This window comes from Hyperolius riggenbachi, chromosome 6 (genome assembly GCF_040937935.1).
Source record: "Hyperolius riggenbachi isolate aHypRig1 chromosome 6, aHypRig1.pri, whole genome shotgun sequence".
Classification (NCBI taxonomy): domain Eukaryota; kingdom Metazoa; phylum Chordata; class Amphibia; order Anura; family Hyperoliidae; genus Hyperolius; species Hyperolius riggenbachi.
Genome location: NC_090651.1, coordinates 33,682,004 through 33,703,102, shown reverse-complemented (window position 1 = coordinate 33,703,102; position 21,099 = coordinate 33,682,004). Strand labels below are relative to the sequence as shown.

Sequence of the window (21,099 nt, the reverse complement as noted above, 5' to 3'; positions counted from 1 at the left end):
CGCGCGCCCCCGCCCGTCCCCGCCGCTCTGTCCGCTCTGCCCCCGCCGCAATGTGATGCCCTGCCGCCTCTATGACGGCAGAGCGCTGTGAGCCGGGCAGGAGCCGTTTTCATTGGCTCCTGGCCCTGTCATTTATGTAAGCCGTTCCCATTGGCTTACATGGAGTGACAGGATCAGGAGCCAATGAAAGCGGCTCCTGACCGGCGCACAGCGCTCTGCCGTCATAGAGACAGCAGAGAGAGCAGCCTGCGGCGGGGACAGAGCAGCGTGTCCGGCGGGAGCGACGAATTATTGCGGCGATTCGTCGGGAAGCGGCGGTTTGCTGGACCAGCACCCTCTGGTCCTTAAGGGGGCAGAGGGTGCTGGTCCCAAAGGGGTTAAAGTGCATGAGAAGAATAGAAAGTGCAATAATAGGAGATACTCATCACAGGAGAGAACGCTGGCCGGGCAATGCAGCAGAGAGAAGTCGCCTCCCCTCAAGACAGTCCCGCTAGCTCCGCGGGCGTCACCCCGCTTTGAAGGAGAGAGGACACCGCCAAACCGTGGTGTCCTCTCTCCTTCAAAGCGGGGTGACGCCCGCGGAGCTAGTGGGACTGTCTTGAGGGGCCCACCTGCCATCTTTTCTGACCTCTCTTCACTTCAGCTTACCAAAAGGACCACATGGGGGCCTCAAATCTACTACCTCGCCTAGGTCCCTATTACATCTTAACCATTTAAGCCACCTGGAAGTGATTGTCACGTCTAGGCGGCTACTGTTGCGCTGCTGCACAATTCCATGCGTGCCCGTGTTGCCCCCCGTTAGCCCGGAGATCAGTGAATGGGGACATAGTTCCCATTCATTGATCTAAGTTCCCGGGTAGAAAGACCGACGGCTTCTTATCAGAAGCCGCGGTCTTTCTGCTAAAAAATGTTTTTTTGACTGTGGCCATCTTGTGGCCAAATTGTAAAACTACATCTACGTACATTTTTTAATGAAATAACCACACATTATCACATTTAAAATTAACTGTTTACCTCCCGCACCAAAAATTACCCAAATAAAATAAAAAACATAAATAGTTACCTAAGGGTCTGAACTTTTTAATATGCCTGTGAAGATGGTATATTACAAACTTTTTTAAATTATAAGCTTGTAAATAGTGATGGATGCAAAACTGAAAAAATGCACCTTTATTTCCAAATAAAATATTGGCGCCATACATTGTGATAGGGACAGAATATCGTAATACCCGGGACAAATTGGCAAATAAAATACATACGTTTTAATTATGGTAGCATGTATTATTTTAAAACTATAATGGCCGAAAACCGAGAAATAATTATTTTTTTCTTAATATTCCTGTTAAAATGCATTTAGCAAAAAATAATTCTTAGCAAAATGTACCACCCAAAGAAAGCCTAATTAGTGGCGGAAAAAAACAAGATATAGATCAATTCATTGTGATAATTAGTGATAAAGTTATTGGCGAATGAATGGGAGGTGAAAATTGCTCTGATGCATAAGGTGAAAAATACCCGGGGGCTGAAACGGTTAATCCATCTCTGTGTACCCATATTTCTCCCATCACGTCAGTTCAGGTGCGCTTTAGTGAACACGTATTCTAGGCTGGTGTAATGACAAAGTGTCCCTGTGCTGCTCCTCTACAAGTGGAAACATCATACTGGATGCATTAGGTAAAGGTGACTTTCTTCCGAATTGTTAACGCTCGGGGGCTGTTTGATAGTTTATCCTGATAACTTCTCCTCCCACTTGGCAGCATTTGAGAGAGAATCTATTAACATTCTCTCTTGGAAATGTTTTTTTTTTTTTTTCTTTGAGACTTTTTTTTTTTTTCCTGTTTTCATTTAGCTAATCTCTTCTGATGTAAAGAACTCTCCCCTCTAGCGTGGAAGCTGCACACTGTGATTTAGATGCATAATGTATCCTCATTTATCATGTGATGTCACTGCTGCTGCACGTGCATCTGTCGTGCTCGTTCCACTTACTTTTGAACCAGGGGGGCCAGGTAATCCAGGATTGCCATGAGGTCCGACCATACCCTGCAAGACAAAAATCCAGGTGTTAATCCGCTGTGCTGTCAGGGAATGATTGGGGAGAGATTGTCACAGGTCGTGTATTTACTCAGAAAACATTTCCACGGAAGTCAGGCCTCATTCCAGTGCCTAGAAACATTTTTATGTGATTTGTACAGAGTAGGGGATTCACAGAAGGAATGTAAAATTTGTTAAGCTCACACACTAATGGCCGACTACACTCGCACATGTTAAGGCTAATTTAGGTGAAAGTCAACTAATCTACTATTGTGTTAAAGAGGAACTCCAGAGAAAATAATGTAATAAAAAAAAAAGTGCTTAATTTTCACATTAATAATGTATAAATGATTTTGTCAGTGTTTGCCTGTTGTAGAAGCTTTCCTCTCCCTGATTTACATTCTGACATTTATCACATGGGGACATTTTTACTGCTGGCAGGTAATGTCACTGGAAGTAGCTGCTGCTTGCTTTTTTTTGGCAGTTGGAAACAGCTGTAAACAGCTGTTATTTCCCACAATGCAACGAGGTTCACAGACAATGATCCTCACAGTTTCCTGTGGGAGGGGCCTCACCACAATATCAGCCATACAGAGCCCCCTGATGATCCATTTGAGAAAAGGAAAAGATTTCTCATGTAAAAGGGGGTATCAGCTACTGATTGGGATAAAGTTCAATTCTTGGTCATGGTTTCTCTTAACTAGCAGCAGCAGGAAACTGAAAGAGGCACTGTAGTGACATATAGTCATGGCAAGGCCACAAAGGCACCAGGATAGCAAGGGGCGGGGCTGTGGGCAGCAGGATGGCAGTAGCAGTTAGCCTGTTGAACATTCGTCCTGCTACACAGAGTTTGCACATAGAGGTGGATGGCTACCAACAGCCGGCTCTGGCAGATGGGGGATGAATGGGCACTAAGTGATTTCTGAGCTCCCTATCACTCACCAAATGTGCCACATGCCAAAGAGCTTACTATCTAATCCCTGCCATTATGGGATCTTATAATGTAATCCCTGCCTTCACTTCACTAACTGTCCTCAGAGGAGCTTACAATCTAATTTAAACTGCTGTGTTGGAGGGGAGTTTAAAGTGTATCTGAGATGGCAATATAAAAAGATTTCATACTTACCCGGGGCTTCCTCCAGCCCCAGGAGCACCGATGCGTCCCTCGCCGTCCTCCTGAGTGCCTCCGGTCGGCTGCAATCAGACCCGGTAATCTGGCTCAATCGCGCTAGTCGGCTCTTCTGCGCATGCGCAGTAGACCCAGACTGACGTGACTGAGCCAGTTACTGGGGCTGATCGCGGCTGAACGGCAGACCGCGGGAGGACGGCGAGTGACTCACACATGCTTATGAGGCTGGAGGAAGCCCCGGATAGGTATCGATTCTTTATTTTTCTTGAGCTCTGGTACGCTTTAACTTTGATTGTGTTTGCCGCATGCTTGTTTCAGGTGCGTGATTCAGACATTATTCCAGCCAACGAGATCAGCAGGACAGCCAGGCAACTGGTATTGTTAAAAAGGAAATAAATATGGCAGCCTCCATATCCCTCTCGCTTCAGTTGTTTAAAGAACCACTCCAGCGAAAAAAGTAAGCAGTTAAAATCTGACAGAACTGACAGGTTTTGGACTAGTCCATCTCCTCATGAATTCTCAGGGTTTTCTTTGATTTAACCACTCTGCGACCGCCTAACGCAGGATGGCGGCCGCAGAGTGGCTTCCTTATTCCACAATCACGCACGGGTGCATGATCTCGTGATGCGTGAGATTTGACGGGAGCTCGCACTTGCTCTAGCACGAGCTTCCGTAAATAAACAGAGCGGGGCTCTGTGATCAGCCTGCCAGTCATGATCGTGGCTGGCGGGCTGTTATAAATTAAAAAAATCCCCCAAAAACCTGTATTTTGATTTGTACAGCGCTGCGATCTAGTGAAGAGCTGTACAGGAGACAGCTCTGTCACTGAGCTGTCTCCAAGAGACACACAATCAAGTCCCTCTCATAGGCTGATGCCTATGAGAGGTTATGCTAGTGCTGGATCTCTGGGGGAAGGAGGGAAGGAAGGGGGGAGTGAATTAAAAAAAAATATACATTTTTGTTAAAAAATAAATAACAATAAAATGTATAAACAAACAAACATCAGTCAGGTCCAATCAACAGAAAGCTCTGTTGATGGGAAGAAAAGGAGGCAAGATTCATTTGGCTGCTAAGTTGTATGGCCAAGTATTAAACGGTTAAAGCTGCAGTGTGCTGAATTGTAAAAAATCACCTGGTCACTAGGGGTTGTAAGCCTGTGGACCTCAAGTGGTTAAAAAGCATTTCCCGAATGGCAGTTACTAAGTCTAACTGACAAAATAGTGTACAAGCGAGTAGGGAGGCTAACTGGTATTTTATCGTTTTAGCCGTTCAGGAAATGCTTCTGAAAGCAAAGAAAACCATGAGAATCCCCTATGAGGAGATGGACTAGTTCAAAACCTGTCGATTTTGTCAGATTTTAACTGCTTACTTTTTTCGCTGGAGATTTCCTTTAAGACAGCAGAAGTGGGGGCGATGACTTGAAAAATAAAGAGTTACACTGTAGTTCTCTTAGGGGATTGAGAAGTGGAGCATGTTGCTACAGGACCACAAGGTTTGTGTCACTTGGAGGTTGGGATCTAGGACAAGAAAAAGATGTCTGGGCCAAGGAAGCAATTTGTTCAATGCAGGTGCATGCGTGTGAAACTGTAATCAAACAGCTAGTCCCTGCATGATATCATCTCATTCGCACACCTGCAGCAAGAACTACTTCTTGATAAATAAATGCAGGAAAGCATGGATATATGTTAAAGAAAATACTTTGCTTGCCTGGTGGTGATTATGAGTGCACAACTGTTAGGACTCGTTAACACTGGAGGCCTTTTTGGATTTTTTTAAGCGCCTGCGATTTTTCAAAATCCCCCTGAAAGCGCTTACACCATGCTATCCTATGCGCTAGGATTGTCACAGGTCGTGTATTTACTCAGAAAACATTTCCACGGAAGTCAGGCCTCATTCCAGTGCCTAGAAACATTTTTATGTGATTTGTACAGAGTAGGGGATTCACAGAAGGAATGTAAAATTTGTTAAGCTCACACACTAATGGCCGACTACACTCGCACATGTTAAGGCTAATTTAGGTGAAAGTCAACTAATCTACTATTGTGTTAAAGAGGAACTCCAGAGAAAATAATGTAATAAAAAAAAAAGTGCTTAATTTTCACATTAATAATGTATAAATGATTTTGTCAGTGTTTGCCTGTTGTAGAAGCTTTCCTCTCCCTGATTTACATTCTGACATTTATCACATGGGGACATTTTTACTGCTGGCAGGTAATGTCACTGGAAGTAGCTGCTGCTTGCTTTTTTTTGGCAGTTGGAAACAGCTGTAAACAGCTGTTATTTCCCACAATGCAACGAGGTTCACAGACAATGATCCTCACAGTTTCCTGTGGGAGGGGCCTCACCACAATATCAGCCATACAGAGCCCCCTGATGATCCATTTGAGAAAAGGAAAAGATTTCTCATGTAAAAGGGGGTATCAGCTACTGATTGGGATAAAGTTCAATTCTTGGTCATGGTTTCTCTTAACTAGCAGCAGCAGGAAACTGAAAGAGGCACTGTAGTGACATATAGTCATGGCAAGGCCACAAAGGCACCAGGATAGCAAGGGGCGGGGCTGTGGGCAGCAGGATGGCAGTAGCAGTTAGCCTGTTGAACATTCGTCCTGCTACACAGAGTTTGCACATAGAGGTGGATGGCTACCAACAGCCGGCTCTGGCAGATGGGGGATGAATGGGCACTAAGTGATTTCTGAGCTCCCTATCACTCACCAAATGTGCCACATGCCAAAGAGCTTACTATCTAATCCCTGCCATTATGGGATCTTATAATGTAATCCCTGCCTTCACTTCACTAACTGTCCTCAGAGGAGCTTACAATCTAATTTAAACTGCTGTGTTGGAGGGGAGTTTAAAGTGTATCTGAGATGGCAATATAAAAAGATTTCATACTTACCCGGGGCTTCCTCCAGCCCCAGGAGCACCGATGCGTCCCTCGCCGTCCTCCTGAGTGCCTCCGGTCGGCTGCAATCAGACCCGGTAATCTGGCTCAATCGCGCTAGTCGGCTCTTCTGCGCATGCGCAGTAGACCCAGACTGACGTGACTGAGCCAGTTACTGGGGCTGATCGCGGCTGAACGGCAGACCGCGGGAGGACGGCGAGTGACTCACACATGCTTATGAGGCTGGAGGAAGCCCCGGATAGGTATCGATTCTTTATTTTTCTTGAGCTCTGGTACGCTTTAACTTTGATTGTGTTTGCCGCATGCTTGTTTCAGGTGCGTGATTCAGACATTATTCCAGCCAACGAGATCAGCAGGACAGCCAGGCAACTGGTATTGTTAAAAAGGAAATAAATATGGCAGCCTCCATATCCCTCTCGCTTCAGTTGTTTAAAGAACCACTCCAGCGAAAAAAGTAAGCAGTTAAAATCTGACAGAACTGACAGGTTTTGGACTAGTCCATCTCCTCATGAATTCTCAGGGTTTTCTTTGATTTAACCACTCTGCGACCGCCTAACGCAGGATGGCGGCCGCAGAGTGGCTTCCTTATTCCACAATCACGCACGGGTGCATGATCTCGTGATGCGTGAGATTTGACGGGAGCTCGCACTTGCTCTAGCACGAGCTTCCGTAAATAAACAGAGCAGGGCTCTGTGATCAGCCTGCCAGTCATGATCGTGGCTGGCGGGCTGTTATAAATTAAAAAAATCCCCCAAAAACCTGTATTTTGATTTGTACAGCGCTGCGATCTAGTGAAGAGCTGTACAGGAGACAGCTCTGTCACTGAGCTGTCTCCAAGAGACACACAATCAAGTCCCTCTCATAGGCTGATGCCTATGAGAGGTTATGCTAGTGCTGGATCTCTGGGGGAAGGAGGGAAGGAAGGGGGGAGTGAATTAAAAAAAAATATACATTTTTGTTAAAAAATAAATAACAATAAAATGTATAAACAAACAAACATCAGTCAGGTCCAATCAACAGAAAGCTCTGTTGATGGGAAGAAAAGGAGGCAAGATTCATTTGGCTGCTAAGTTGTATGGCCAAGTATTAAACGGTTAAAGCTGCAGTGTGCTGAATTGTAAAAAATCACCTGGTCACTAGGGGTTGTAAGCCTGTGGACCTCAAGTGGTTAAAAAGCATTTCCCGAATGGCAGTTACTAAGTCTAACTGACAAAATAGTGTACAAGCGAGTAGGGAGGCTAACTGGTATTTTATCGTTTTAGCCGTTCAGGAAATGCTTCTGAAAGCAAAGAAAACCATGAGAATCCCCTATGAGGAGATGGACTAGTTCAAAACCTGTCGATTTTGTCAGATTTTAACTGCTTACTTTTTTCGCTGGAGATTTCCTTTAAGACAGCAGAAGTGGGGGCGATGACTTGAAAAATAAAGAGTTACACTGTAGTTCTCTTAGGGGATTGAGAAGTGGAGCATGTTGCTACAGGACCACAAGGTTTGTGTCACTTGGAGGTTGGGATCTAGGACAAGAAAAAGATGTCTGGGCCAAGGAAGCAATTTGTTCAATGCAGGTGCATGCGTGTGAAACTGTAATCAAACAGCTAGTCCCTGCATGATATCATCTCATTCGCACACCTGCAGCAAGAACTACTTCTTGATAAATAAATGCAGGAAAGCATGGATATATGTTAAAGAAAATACTTTGCTTGCCTGGTGGTGATTATGAGTGCACAACTGTTAGGACTCGTTAACACTGGAGGCCTTTTTGGATTTTTTTAAGCGCCTGCGATTTTTCAAAATCCCCCTGAAAGCGCTTACACCATGCTATCCTATGCGCTAGTTCAGATTAGGGCGATCCGTTCACTTTCCGCCCTGCATGGACCATTTTCCGGGGCGATTTTGCTACAATGGAAGGTATAGGAAAAACGAACACAAAATCGTTGTGCAGGGATTGCGTTCGCGTTTTTAAGAATAAATACATTGTACTTGTTCTTTTCCGTCAGGAAGTGAAAAAACGGAATCGCTCGGGAAGGGGAAAAAATTATCGCTTCAAAAAAAGTCTAACACGAACGCTAACGCGATCGGAACGCAATGTGAACAAGGCCTAAGGGCTGGTTTGCAGTCACACTATAAGCATTTGAAGTTTTTTTTTTTTTAATTACTAGCGATTCTAAAATCGCTTTTGTGATGAAATCCTATGTGAGTGTTCTCACCTGAGCGATGAGTTTTTTTTCCAAACTCAAATGCGGGTCGTGCACTAATTTCCTGGGAATTGTGCTTCAATGCAAGGTATAGGAAAAACTGCAAATCACTTGGAGGCCTCATTCACAGTGGGACGTTGCAGAGCTGTGTTATAAACTCTTATAACGCAGCTTACCGCACTACAATGCTAATCCTATGGGTCGTTCACACTGCAACATTAGCGGCACATTGTAACGTGTAGCTTTATCTCTAAAAGCACATGTTGCAGGGTACAGGAAAGAATACTTTTCATTGCCTGTATGATTTACTGTACCTACTGTATGCAATGGTAACGCAGCGTTAACCTATTGCCGACCGCGTCCCGCCGATGGGCGTGGCCTCGGCGGCAGCCCCAGGGCCGCCTAACGCCGATCAGTGTAAGGTCCTTGGGGCTCGCTTTGCAAGAGATCTGCCTTCAGCCTCCCAGCGGTGATCGCCGAACGCCGTCTAATTACCAGTACACGGCTGTACTGGGGACAGCCGTGTGACACGGCCGTCCCCCTGGGAGACCTGACAGTGATCAGCTGTCATAGGCTGAAGCCTATGACAGCCGATCGCGCTGATTGGCTGGTGGGGGGAGGGAGGGAGGGGGGAATAAATAGAAAATAAAAAACACAGGGAAATTTATTATAATATACATAAATATTTATAAACAAACAAACAAACATCTGTGTGGGGGGGCGATCTGACCCCACCTACAGAAAGCTCTGTTGGTGGGGAGAAAAAAAATGGGGGGGCATCACTTGTGTGCTGAGTTGTGACGCCCTGCACCAACGCCTTAAAGGGGAACTGAAGAGAGAGGTATATGGAGGCTGCCATGTTTATTTCCTTTTCAGCAATACCAGTTGCCTGGCAGCCCTGCTGATCCTCTGCCTCTAATACTATTAGCCATAGTCCCTGAACAAGCAAGCAGCAGATTAGGTGTTTCAGACTTTAAAGTCAGATCTAGACTAGCTGCATGCTTGTTTCTGGTGTTATTCAGATACTACCGCAGAGAAGTAGACCTCTTACTTCAGTTCCCCTTAAACCCCCCTGGCGGTATGGTTTTTTCACCATTTTTTTTTGTTTTTTAGCATGTAGCTAGCCTAGCGCTAGCTACATGCTTCCCCCCTCCCTGCGGCGTCCCCCCGTGTGCCCCGATCGCCGCCGGCGCCGCTTGCCCATAAGGAAATCCCGTTCTGATCCACCCCACAGCGCAGCCTGGCGCCGATTGGCCAGGCTGCGCAAGGGGTATGCGGGGGGGGGGGCCCTGAATCCGCTGCGGGTGGCGGCGCATCGGCGGCGGCGATCAGACCAAACACGCAGCTAGCAAAGTGCTAGCTGCGTGTTTGAAAAAAAAAATTATGTAAATAGGCCCAGCAGGGCCTGAGCGGCACCCTCTGGCGGCTTACCCCGTGTCACACACGGGGTTACCGCCAAGGAGGTTAAAGCTGCAGTGGCCTATTTATAAAAAAAATGGCCTGGTCTTTAGAGGGGTTTAACACTGTGGTCCTGAAGAGGTTAATGCAGCATTTATTTGTGTTGCATTGTAATGCTGCATTGTGACTTTAACGTCGCATTACAGCGCAACATCCCACTGCGAATGAGGCCTAAAAGCGATTTGAACAGCGATTTTGTGAGCGTTTTTCAAGAAAAGACTCAAGGTCAGAATGCACTTCCTGTTTGTACACACAAAATCACACATCACAAAACAAAAATGCATACAAAATCGCTTGCAAAAAATGTAAATCATTCTACAAATGCCAGGAATTGCTTAACAAAATTGCTCACAAAAGCACTTAACGCTTCACACTTATTGGCATTTGTGTGCATTTTGCGTTTGTGCGAAATCCTGTTCATCACACATCTAATCTACAGTATTTCAATGGCATCATTTTTTTTGCATTTTGCAATTTTTCTGCATTTTAAATACTATTTAACCTCTTGAGGACTGCAGGGCTAAACCCCCCTAGTGACCAGGCATTTTTTAGCTAAAATGGCCACTGCAGCTTTAAGGCCAAGCTGCAGGGCCGCATAACTCAGCACACAAGTGATTCCCCCCCCCTTTTCTCCCCACCAACAGAGCTCTCTGTTGGTGGGGTCTGATCGCTCCCCCCATGTTTATTTTTTTTTAATAAATATTATTGTTTGGTTTTTTTAAAAAAAAAACCCTGTTTCTTTAACTCCCTTCCCTCCCTCCCTCCCTCCCCACAGCCGGCCAAATATGGCGATCGGCTGTCATAGGCTTCTGCCTATGAGAGCCGATCGCTCTCTTGTCCCCCATGGGGACAGCCGTGTCACACGGCTGTCCCCAGTGCAGCGCTGCTGCTGATCGCAGCGCTGCACAAAGTAAATAGACGGCGATCACGCCGTCTACCGGTCTCCCGAGCGGCAATAGCCGCTCGGAGACTGAAGGCGGGGCGGAGCTCCGCCCCCCAAGCAGGAGATGCGCGCGCAGCCTGCGCGCGATCTCCTGCAAAACAGAGCCCCAGGACTTTACGCCAATTGGCGTTAGGCGGTCCTGGGGCTGCCGCCGCGGCCACGCCTACTGGCGTGACGCGGTCGGCAAGAAGTTAAAGGGGCACTATGGTGAAAAATGTTACAATTTAAAATATGTGCAAACATAAACAAGTATGTATGTTTTTTCCAGAGTAAAATGAGCCATAAATTACTTTTCTCCTATGTTGCTGGCACTTACAGTAGGTTGTAGAAATCTGACAGAAGCGACAGGTTTTGGGCTAGTCCATCTCTTCATAGGGGATTCTCAGCAAGGCTTTTATTCTTTATAAAGATATTGCCTAAAAAGCATTTAAACAATGATGCTGGACAGCTTCCCTGCTCACTATACAGTTTTTTGGCAGTTGGACAAAGCAACTGCCATTCACTAAGTGCTTTTAAAAATAAATAAATCCCTGAGAATCCCCCATGAAGAGATGAACTAGTCCAAAACCTGTCACTTCTGTCAGATTTCTACTACCTACTTTAAGCGACAGCAACATAGGAGAAAAGTCATTTACAGCTCGTTTTACTCTGGAAAAAAATTACTTCTGTTTGCACATATTTTAAATGTTAAATTTTTTTTGCCATAGTGCCCCTTTAAGGTGAGATGTGTGATGTGCGATTCCCGTTTAATGCGAACCAACGGAAACAGAGAAAAAATTGCGTTTTATGCAAAAAAAAAAAAAAAAATCACATGAAGGAAGTGAATTAAGATACATTCTCATGTAAGTCAACTTCATTGGTATGCATGCAAAAATTACAAACATTTGACTACAAACACGCATTAAAAACATAAAAACGCACATAAAAGTTAATTCAAAAAATACCTGAACGGCCCCGAAAAATAGCAAATGCAGATTTGTGCATGTGGGAAATGGCTTGCCCAGTCTGGATTAGCTCAAATGGTTGAAGAACACACGAATGATGGAAGATATTGTTCACCTAATCTACCTCAAATTGTATAGTGCATTGCTATTGCTTCTTTGTTTTTTGGTTTTTTGTTTTTGCAGAGAAAGGTTTAGGCGTGAACACTGCTGTAAGCTCTCTCGTGGAGAATATATGACAGGCTTGTCAGTCCAAGCCTTTAACTTGAGCATGGAAAAGCTCATTCACCTGTAAGGCATCTCTGAAGACTTGTTGGAAAGTCAATGAGACCAGCGTGTGGGAACAAGCTGTGACCCCTGTACTGGTCATTCCTCCGCCTAACTCTCCCAACTGTCACTCCTGAAGACTGATCTCACTCACTGCCGCGGCATGCTGGTTACTTCCCTGAGATTACACGCTCAGTCAGCACATGTAGCAACAGCCACACGTCCTACAAGCCACGCAGACACATTATTGGCCCATATCCTCTTCACTTTTCTCCTAAGGCTGGGAACACTAAACGAGGCAGTGCGTGAAAGGTTGCCTTTTGCTGCATATGTGTTTGTGCGGTTTTTGTCATAATGAAGTGCGTTTTGAGTGCGTTTGTGTTTTGCACATGCGTTTTGTTTGCGTTTTACACTGTTTTTCATATAGGAATCACATGTGTGTTTTTATGTGTTTTGTACATTTCTGATGTGTGTTTTATGCCCATCACTAGGAAGACAACAGGAAGCGGAAATACATCATCAAATTTGGTTTTTATACAAAAATTCATAAAAAACCTCAATAAAACGCTATTCTCCTGCGTCACCATTCACATACATTATGTGCGTTTTAACCTCTTGACGACCAGCTAACGCCGATTGGCGTAAACTGGTCGTCTGCGGGTTACCATGGAAACGGCCGCTCGATCACGGCTCGCCGGCAAAATGTAAACAGGCGGGGAAGAAATCCCTGCTGTTTACATCATACGGCGCTGCTGCGCAGCAGCGCCGTAAGGCAGATCGGCGATCCCCGGCCTCTGATTGGCCGGGGATCGCCGGCATATGATAGGCTGAAGCCTATCCTTCAATGCGCAGGACGGAAATCCGTCCTGCGCAGCTCACAGGGGGAGGGAGAGGGACGGAGCGGGAGAGACGGCGGAGAACGCTGCAGAGGGGGGCTTTGAAGAGCCCCCGCTAAGCAACTGCAGCCGGCGGCGATCAGACCCCCCCAGCAGGACATCCCCCTAGTGGGGAAAAAAGGGGGGTAGTCTGATCGCCCTGGCTCACTCCTGATTGAGGCTGCGGGCTGGAGAGCCCACGCAGCACCGATCAGTGCAGAAAGCCCTGGTCGGCAAGTGGTTAAAGGCGTTGTGAAAAAATATGCAGCAAGTTCAGCGTTTCAAAAACGCACATTGCAGAACGCAAACAAATGCGGGTTTTTTGTGGCCCATTGACTTACATTATGTGCGTTAATACTAGCGTTTTACGCAACGCTAGCGTTTCTGCTTAGTGAGTTCCTACTCAGAGTTTTCTCCAAGAAGATATTTTCAAGCCTTACCAATAAAATACCCTTAAAGCTGTCACCATACAAGTAATAGCTTAAAATAAGTTTGATATTACTTTCTACCTACTTTTTAGTACTTTTACAATTGTGTTGAAAAGTTATCTTTTTAGATAAGGCACAATTTTTCTGAGTCAGAGTAGGAGGAGAAGCGAGAGTAGAGCGAGGTAAAGAGGTCATTATTGGGGAAAAGCAGCTTGTTGTGCTGTGAGGAGTCTGACAGTGAGTGAGGAGGGGGGAGGCAGGAGAGCAGCAGTGTTTCATTTGACTTGCACAGCAGAAGGGAGGAGGTGGCACTGTTGCCCTGACTGCGGATGGGGCGCATACTCACAAGTTTGCCTCAGGCAGCAAAAAGTATAGAACCGGCCCTGCCCGTGGGGGAGGAGTGTCCAGAGATCAGTGTCACTGCGGCTTTGTACTTCACTGACTGGTACCAGGACCGGGCAGAGGCGAGAGAGGCTTCAGCCTCAGGGCGCAGTGTAGGAGGGGGCGCACAACTAACTCCTCTATTGTGTTTGAAGCAGAGAGAAATAAGAAAAGGGGATACATGACAGTAACTGCAAGCCAGGTAACTAGAGATTAAGGTGTTGGTGGGTTGGGAGCCCTGGGGTGCCTCATACTCTAATAGCAATCAGTGTGTGACGCCTGGGGTGGGAGGGATGGAAGGGCGCAATTTGGTGTCTCAGCCTTGGGTGCTGGAGGACCTTGTCCCGACTCTGACTGGTACATAGGTAACACTTGACTGACTTTCATAGAGATTTCTACAGAAATCTGAATGAAAACCACCCCTGTAAAATGATTGCTACCCCCAAATGAATTCCTGATCAGGGAGATAATCATTGCTTGCCAGACTGACTGCCCAGTGCCCATTTCACAGTGTGGCGCAAGCAAGAGAAAGATATAACCACTTCCTGTCATGAAGATACCACCACTTCCTGTCCTAATTTCCTACCCACAATGTCCAAATGTAGACAATTGTTATCTCTCTTGAATGAAACTTTAAAGGACCACTATTGCAAAAAAAATTATAATATTTAAAATACACGTGGGTAAGAAGTAAATTTCTCCCAGATTAAAATGCAGTATGAATTTCTTTTTTCATATGTTGCTGTCACTTACAGTAAGCAGTAACATTTTGACCGATCTGACAAGTTTAGGACTAGTCCATTTCCTCATGGGGGAATCTCTAGGTTTTTCTTTATTTTCAGAAGCACTTACTGAATGGCAGTTGCCCAGTCCCACTGCTAAACTAGTGTGCAAATGAGTAGGCAGGCTGGCTGACATCTTTGTGTAGATCCTTTCCAGGGATTGCTTTTGCAAAGAACAAAAGTTACTGAGAATCCCCCATGAGGAGATAGACTAGTCCAAAACCTGACAGATCTGTCAGAATTCTACTGCCCACTGTACACAACAGGAAGATAGGAGGAAGGTAATTCAGGCCTTGTTCACATTATAAATTGCCAGCGTTATCAAGCGATTATTAAGCATTTTGAAAACGCTTTTTCCTGCGCTTTTAGCTTAGAAAAGCACTTTTGTAAGCGTTTTGCTCAGTGACTGAGATTTTCACTTCCTGACGTCACTCAGGAAATGAACTCTTTGACCCGAAAAAGAATAAATACAGTGGCCTCGATTCATAAAAGTGAGTGCGGTAGTTCAGAGACGGGCAGGAAATTACCGCTAGCGGTAAAATGAGTTTTTTTTGTAAGTGAAGTCATAAAAAAAAAATCCGAGTGCGAGGTGATTGCGATAGCAGTCGGTAAGTGTGCGATAAGTGTGCGGTGTGGTGCGGAAAGCTGTCGGTATAATTTGCTGAGTGCGGTAGTTTGCCTCTGACTTCCTAATGACAAGGTGCATGCTGGGTAGAAGTGGGCAGTTTTAGACACACGTGACTTATTTTTTATAAATTATAAATTATTATTATATGCATATATATATACTAGCTGGTGGCCCGGCGTTGCCCGGGTATGTATTTGGCCGTGTTGGCTCCGCCCACTTTTCCTAACCCTTAGGCCCGGTTCACATTAGCGGTGGCCGTCCGGAATCGCCGTGCCGGAGCCGCACCGCTTGCAGAACGGACGGAACGGACGCACGGCATAGCAATGAAAGCCTATGCGTCCGTTCACATGCGTCCGTTCTGCCGGACCGGAGCCGGACCGGATCCGGGCCGGATCCGGACTCCGGCCTCCGTTCCAACATGCGCTATTTTTTGATCCGGCTCCTCCGGCAGCCGTATCCGGGGCGGAGCCAGACTGCACCATCCGGCCAATACAAACCAATGGGAACCGGAGAGCGCACAACACACTGGTTGAGAAATCCGGATGTTCTACCCCACTTCCTATGCGGATTGTTGCGGCGATATTGGATGGGGACACATGGGCAAGCATTTTGGAGTGGAGCAGCACAGCTGGATCCGGATCCGGAGATGTTGGCAGCATGTCGCAGGTGGAGGTGAGTGCTAAACAGCAGAGGGCCTGATTCCACAGGTCCCCCTTCTGCTGACCTCCCAGACCCCAACATTTTTTTGGTTTTTTACGTTACTTTTGCCAAACGGATCCGGATCGCATCCTGATGAACACCTGATGCAACCTGACCGGATCCGGATCGGATCCGGATCAGAACCGTACGGTTCCGATCCGGATCCGGTCCGGATCCGGTCAGGTCATCCGGTCCGTTTGGCAAACAACCGCAAGTGTGAACCGGGCCTAACACACAATTACTCAATTACTTAATGACCAAGTTTGTGAGCTTTGCGGTCTTTGGCATCAATAATTTGCATTGAAATAAAATAAATCTGATTGGATGTGGCTCCACCCCTTTTCTGAATTTGAACCCCAATCACCCAAAGGCTAACCGTACCAGGTACAGGTGATTAACAGTGCAAGAGGCTTGTGCCATTAACAGTGCAAGAATGGCCGCAATTAAGTATTCCACTTAAAAATCAATAGGTGGATTTTGATTGGCTTTTGTAGGCTCCACCCACTTTTCTGAATATTAATCCCAGTCACCCAGTGACCAACTGTGCAAAGTTTGAGAACCCTGCCATTAACAATGTAAGAATGGCTGCAGTTTACATTTTCCCAATGAAATTTGGATTTTTCTTCACCCACTGATGTCCTGACATTGTTCGGGTATGTATTTGGCTGGTGTTGGCTCCACCCACTTTTTCTAAACCTAACACACAATTACTCAATGACCAAGTTTGTGAGCTTTTCGGTCTTTGGCATCAATAATTTGCATTGAGATTAAACAAATCTGATTGGCTGTTTGTGGCTCAACCCCTTTGTCTGAATTTGAACCCCAGTCACCCAATGACCAACTGTACCAAGTTTAAGGCTTGTGACATTAACAGTGCAAGAATGGTAGCAATTACATATTCCCCTTGAAAATCAATAGGTGAATTTTGATTGGCTTTTGTATGCTCCACCCACTTTTCTGAATATTAATCCCAGTCACCCAATGACCAATTGTGCAACGTTTGAGAACCCTACCATTAACAGTATAAGAATTGCTGCAGTTTACATTTTCTCAGTGAAATTTGTATTCGTCTCCGCCCACTGATGACCCGGCATTGCCCAATTATATATTTGGCTGGAGTTGGCTGCACCCACTTTTCCTAACCCTAATACACAATGAATCAATTACTCAATTACCAAGTTTGTGAGCTTTGCGGTCATTGGCATCAATAACCTGCATTAAAATGAAACAAATCAGATAGGCTGTTTGTGGCTCCACCCCCTTTTATAAATTTAAACCCCAGTCACTCATTGATCAACTGTACCAGGTTTGAGGCTTGTGCCATTAACAGTGCAAGAATGGCAGCAATTAAATATTCCCTTGAAAAATCAATAGGTAATTTTTGATTGGCTTTTGTAGGCTCCACCCACGTTTCTGAATATTAATCCCAGTCACCCAGTAACCAACTGTGCAAAGTTTGAGAACCCTGCCATTAATAGTTTAAGAATGGCTGCAGTTTACATTCTCCCAGTAAAATTTGTATTTGTTTCCCCCCACGTATGACCCCGCATTGCCCGCTTATGTATTTGGCTGGTGTTGGCTGTGTTCACTTTCCTAACCCTAACACACAATTAATCAATTACTCAATACCAAGTTTGTGAGCTTTGCGGTGTTTGGCAACAATAATTTGCACTGGAATGAAACAAATCTGATTGGCTGTTTATGGCTCCACCCCCCTTTCTGAAATTGAACCCCAGTCACCCAGTGAGCAACTGTATCAGGTTTGAGGCTTGTGCCATTAACAGTGCAAGAATGGCAGCAATGTAAATATTCCCCTTGAAAATAAATAGGTGAATTTTGATTGGCTTTTATAGGCTCCACCCACTTTTCAGAATATTATTAATAGTCACCCAATGACCAACCGTGCAAAGTTTGAGAACCCTGCCATTAACAGTGTAAGAATGGCTGCAGTTTACATTTTCGAGTGAAATTTGTATTTGTCTCCGCCCCCTTTTTGGTTATGGGAATAAAAAGTATCCTATCCTATACTTTATTCCAGGTCGTGTACTATGTGTGTGGCAAATTTCATTCAAATCCATTCAGCCATTGTTGCGTGATCGAGTAACAAACATCCAAACATCCAAACTTTCCCATTTATAATATTAGTATGATATAATATATAGATAACTATATATATATATATATATATATATATATATATATATATATATATATATATATATATATATATACAATTATTCTTATAAATGATCTAACTCTGTACGACTTCTAAAAGCCTGGGTGATATTACAACCACCCTTCCTCCTCTGTATCCTTAAACATTCCATAAAGGGCTCCATTTGTCACCTAAAATGCTACTGTGGAGAGCAAACTCGCCAGGTCTTTGTTGGCGATAACCACATGTTGTTTATCGCTTCCTTACTCCCCCTTTTTTTTTACATGAATACACTTCATTCAGTTTACCGACACAAACAACGTTTTCATTACCGCACTATTACAAGCGTAAAACATACGTTGAATTTTATGAATCCACTATCAACAACATACTATGCGGTAATTTACCGCTTGGGCGATAACGCATGTGGTAATGCTTTATGAATCGAGGCCAATGTATTTATTTATAAAAGCGCTCGGGAAATCGCAATACAAAGCGCTTTTTCAAGCGCCTTGTGATTTCCCTACACCTTGCACTGAGGAAAAACACCCAGAAAATGGTACATGTATCGTGTTTGCGAATAAAAAATCGAAATGCCTACATGTGAACACCCTCATAGGGAATCATTGCACAAGCGCTTTCAGGCGATTTCAGGGGGGGGGGGGGGGGGATTGGGATAGGGGTTTGCAGTAGGATGTACTTCTTCTAAAAATGTATTTTGCATTTTTACATTTTTTGCGATAGTGGTCCTTTAAGTGGACTCATCGTGAAATACAACAGGCAGATTCCATTTGAGTCAGTTTGAGTTGGTATTTCCAGTTGGAGGTCACAACAGAGAGAAGAGCCAGAAAAAGACCTCTGGGAGGAATCCCTGATCTTTAACGTGATTTAAGCTGTTGTCATGAAATCTAATTTCGTCTGAGTCTTTCACCTGACATTTATATTCCCCCAGCACAGAGCGGGTATAGTGACAGCACTGCAGGTCTCCCTGTATCCCCCCGAGCGTTCTGCATTGTAATTGCACAGCAATTTTAAACAAGGCAGCGCTTCCTTCTCCCCCTCCAGCCGGGTTTGGCAGAACAAGTTTCGGAGTCAGGGCTCGCATTCCCTGCTTGTCACTGGCACATATGCAAATGCTCCTGATCTCAAACAGACAGTTGGCCAGGCTTGAATGGCCCCGTCTCCTTAAATAACCCAAAATACAACCTGGATTTCGGCCATGCTAGTCACTGAAACTAAACCACTTCAATGGGTTCAATGGCGAAAAGATCAATAAGAATGAAATCTGGCCACAGAGGAGGACGCGGAGAACATCAGGCTCTTCTTTAATCAAACTTTTAATCAAAGATGCTGCTTATATTGTTTCTAATTTCAGCTGGATAGTGGCAGATTGCTTCACTAGCTAAGAAACAGCCCAGCTTCAGAAAGATCTACGGTATTTGTTTTTCGGCCCTTCTAAGGGCCGGTGTAGAGGGAAACTTCTGCCTTGGGTCTGATGCATTTTCAAGGCATTTTGGAATGATTGACAATACAATGAAGACCTATACACACACTGAATCCAGCAGTTGGAATGACGTCTTATTAGTTGTTTAAACAATAGCAAACAACTTGATTTGGTTGTTAGGTTGTTTGATAATTGTGCTGCATAAAAGACCGCTGTTGAGCGTGTGTATGGGGCTTCAGACTAATTTACTGATAAGGCAAAACAGGAGGAGCGCTCCGTAGTGTGCTAACTTATAATAAAGTTAAAATGTGCAATACAAAATGCACTTACTGGATGGAAGATGAAAGCAAGCATAAAATCGGCATAAAGCCCTAAAGAAATCGTCTGTTAGACCAGCAACCTGGAGACTGCAGTGACCAGAAGCAGTGGGGGTCGGGATGGAAAAATGACCCTAGGTGCCCTACGTGGGACTCTCGTGTGCAGGTAACGGCGGGATGTGTTTCGGGATGTGTCCACGCCTTCGTCAGTTAATTTAATTCTTATTGCGAATTTTAACTTGATTAAAAGTTATCACACTACGGAGCGCTCCTCCTGTTCCACCTTTCCTCTTCTAGTAGGCCTTACAGCCGAGCGTTGAGGAGTCGCTAGAGTGTGATCACAAACTGTTTTCTCCAGTTGAACTCCTGTTTTCAGCAGCGCAAGATTTCCCATCCCTTTTCTCCATATTGACTAATTGACTGATGCAGGAGACAGAGGTGCAACTAGAAATTATGGGACTCCGCATCCCTCAAGCCCTCCAGAACCCTATATAGAAACTGTGGCCACCATGACCACATACCTCCCAACTTTTTGAGATGAGAAAGAGGGACACTTAAGCCACGCCCCTGCCACACCCCTGATCACGCCCCCATTACACCCCTAGTCATGCATACCATAAAGATTTCAAGAAAAATATATTGTTTTACAATTCAAACCACACTGGTCCTTTCTATGCTGGTTCATTTTCCATCATATTAACATTTTCAAATTAGTAATATATCAATTTGAAGGATGGGAATAAAGTCAAACACATTTTTTAGGAGAAAAAAAAATATATTTACATAGAAAGAGGGACAAAGTGCTGAAAGAGGGACACATGAGGAGATAAGAGGGACAGTTGGGAGCTGTGCCATAACTCTCTTCCATGAAGCCACCATGATTACCTCCAGTGAGGTCGTGGAGATGGAGCAGTGGGAGAAGTAGATGAGTCTGGCTGCTGGATTTATGATGGATTAAAGGGGGCGGGGCAATGCTCACCAGTGGTCACACGCTTTATGACTGCAAATTATTTCATGCAATGAGAGTGCATCATTTTCATGCAGTGTGAGTTATAAATGTGCTTGTGATGGCCACATGGCATTGCTCCCTGCTGGCCATACCCCTTAATCAGAGATGCGATGGGGACCACCAGTTACTTCCGTGTTCCAGCATGTTATATGGTATGCCTGACTTAGGGGAGGCATCTATCCCTGTGATTGTGAGGGGCAGGCACTCATTCAAGTAAGTTATGTATAAGCAGCACAGGTGGAATGAGCTGTCATGCTTTATTGTGAGCTTGCCAGAACTTGTGTCTGTTCACCATTGTATGTGCTTTGTTTGCTATCATGTACTGCAATGCTATGTTCCCCAGCAGGGAAGAGATGCTATGGGAGGAGGTGCAGCACATGCCCGGCATCCTGGGGATCAGATGCTGCAGGCCAGCAGGGAGGAGATGCTATGGGAGAGGGGCAGCACATACCCGACATCCTGGGGATCAGATGCTGCTGGCCAGCAGGGAGGAGATGCTATGGGAGGAGGTGCAG

At 45.2% G+C, this 21,099-nt stretch overlaps 1 protein-coding gene across 1 annotated transcript in view; it reads right to left on the bottom strand.

Annotated features, from left to right (window-relative positions):
• Positions 1 to 21,099, bottom strand: part of COL24A1 (collagen type XXIV alpha 1 chain) — a 505,872-nt gene that overhangs the window by 333,264 nt on the left and 151,509 nt on the right. The window contains exon 5 of the mRNA XM_068239109.1: positions 1,987 to 2,040. Within this exon, the coding sequence (XP_068095210.1) occupies positions 1,987 to 2,040 (54 nt within the window). The remainder of the gene's footprint in view (positions 1 to 1,986; positions 2,041 to 21,099) is intronic.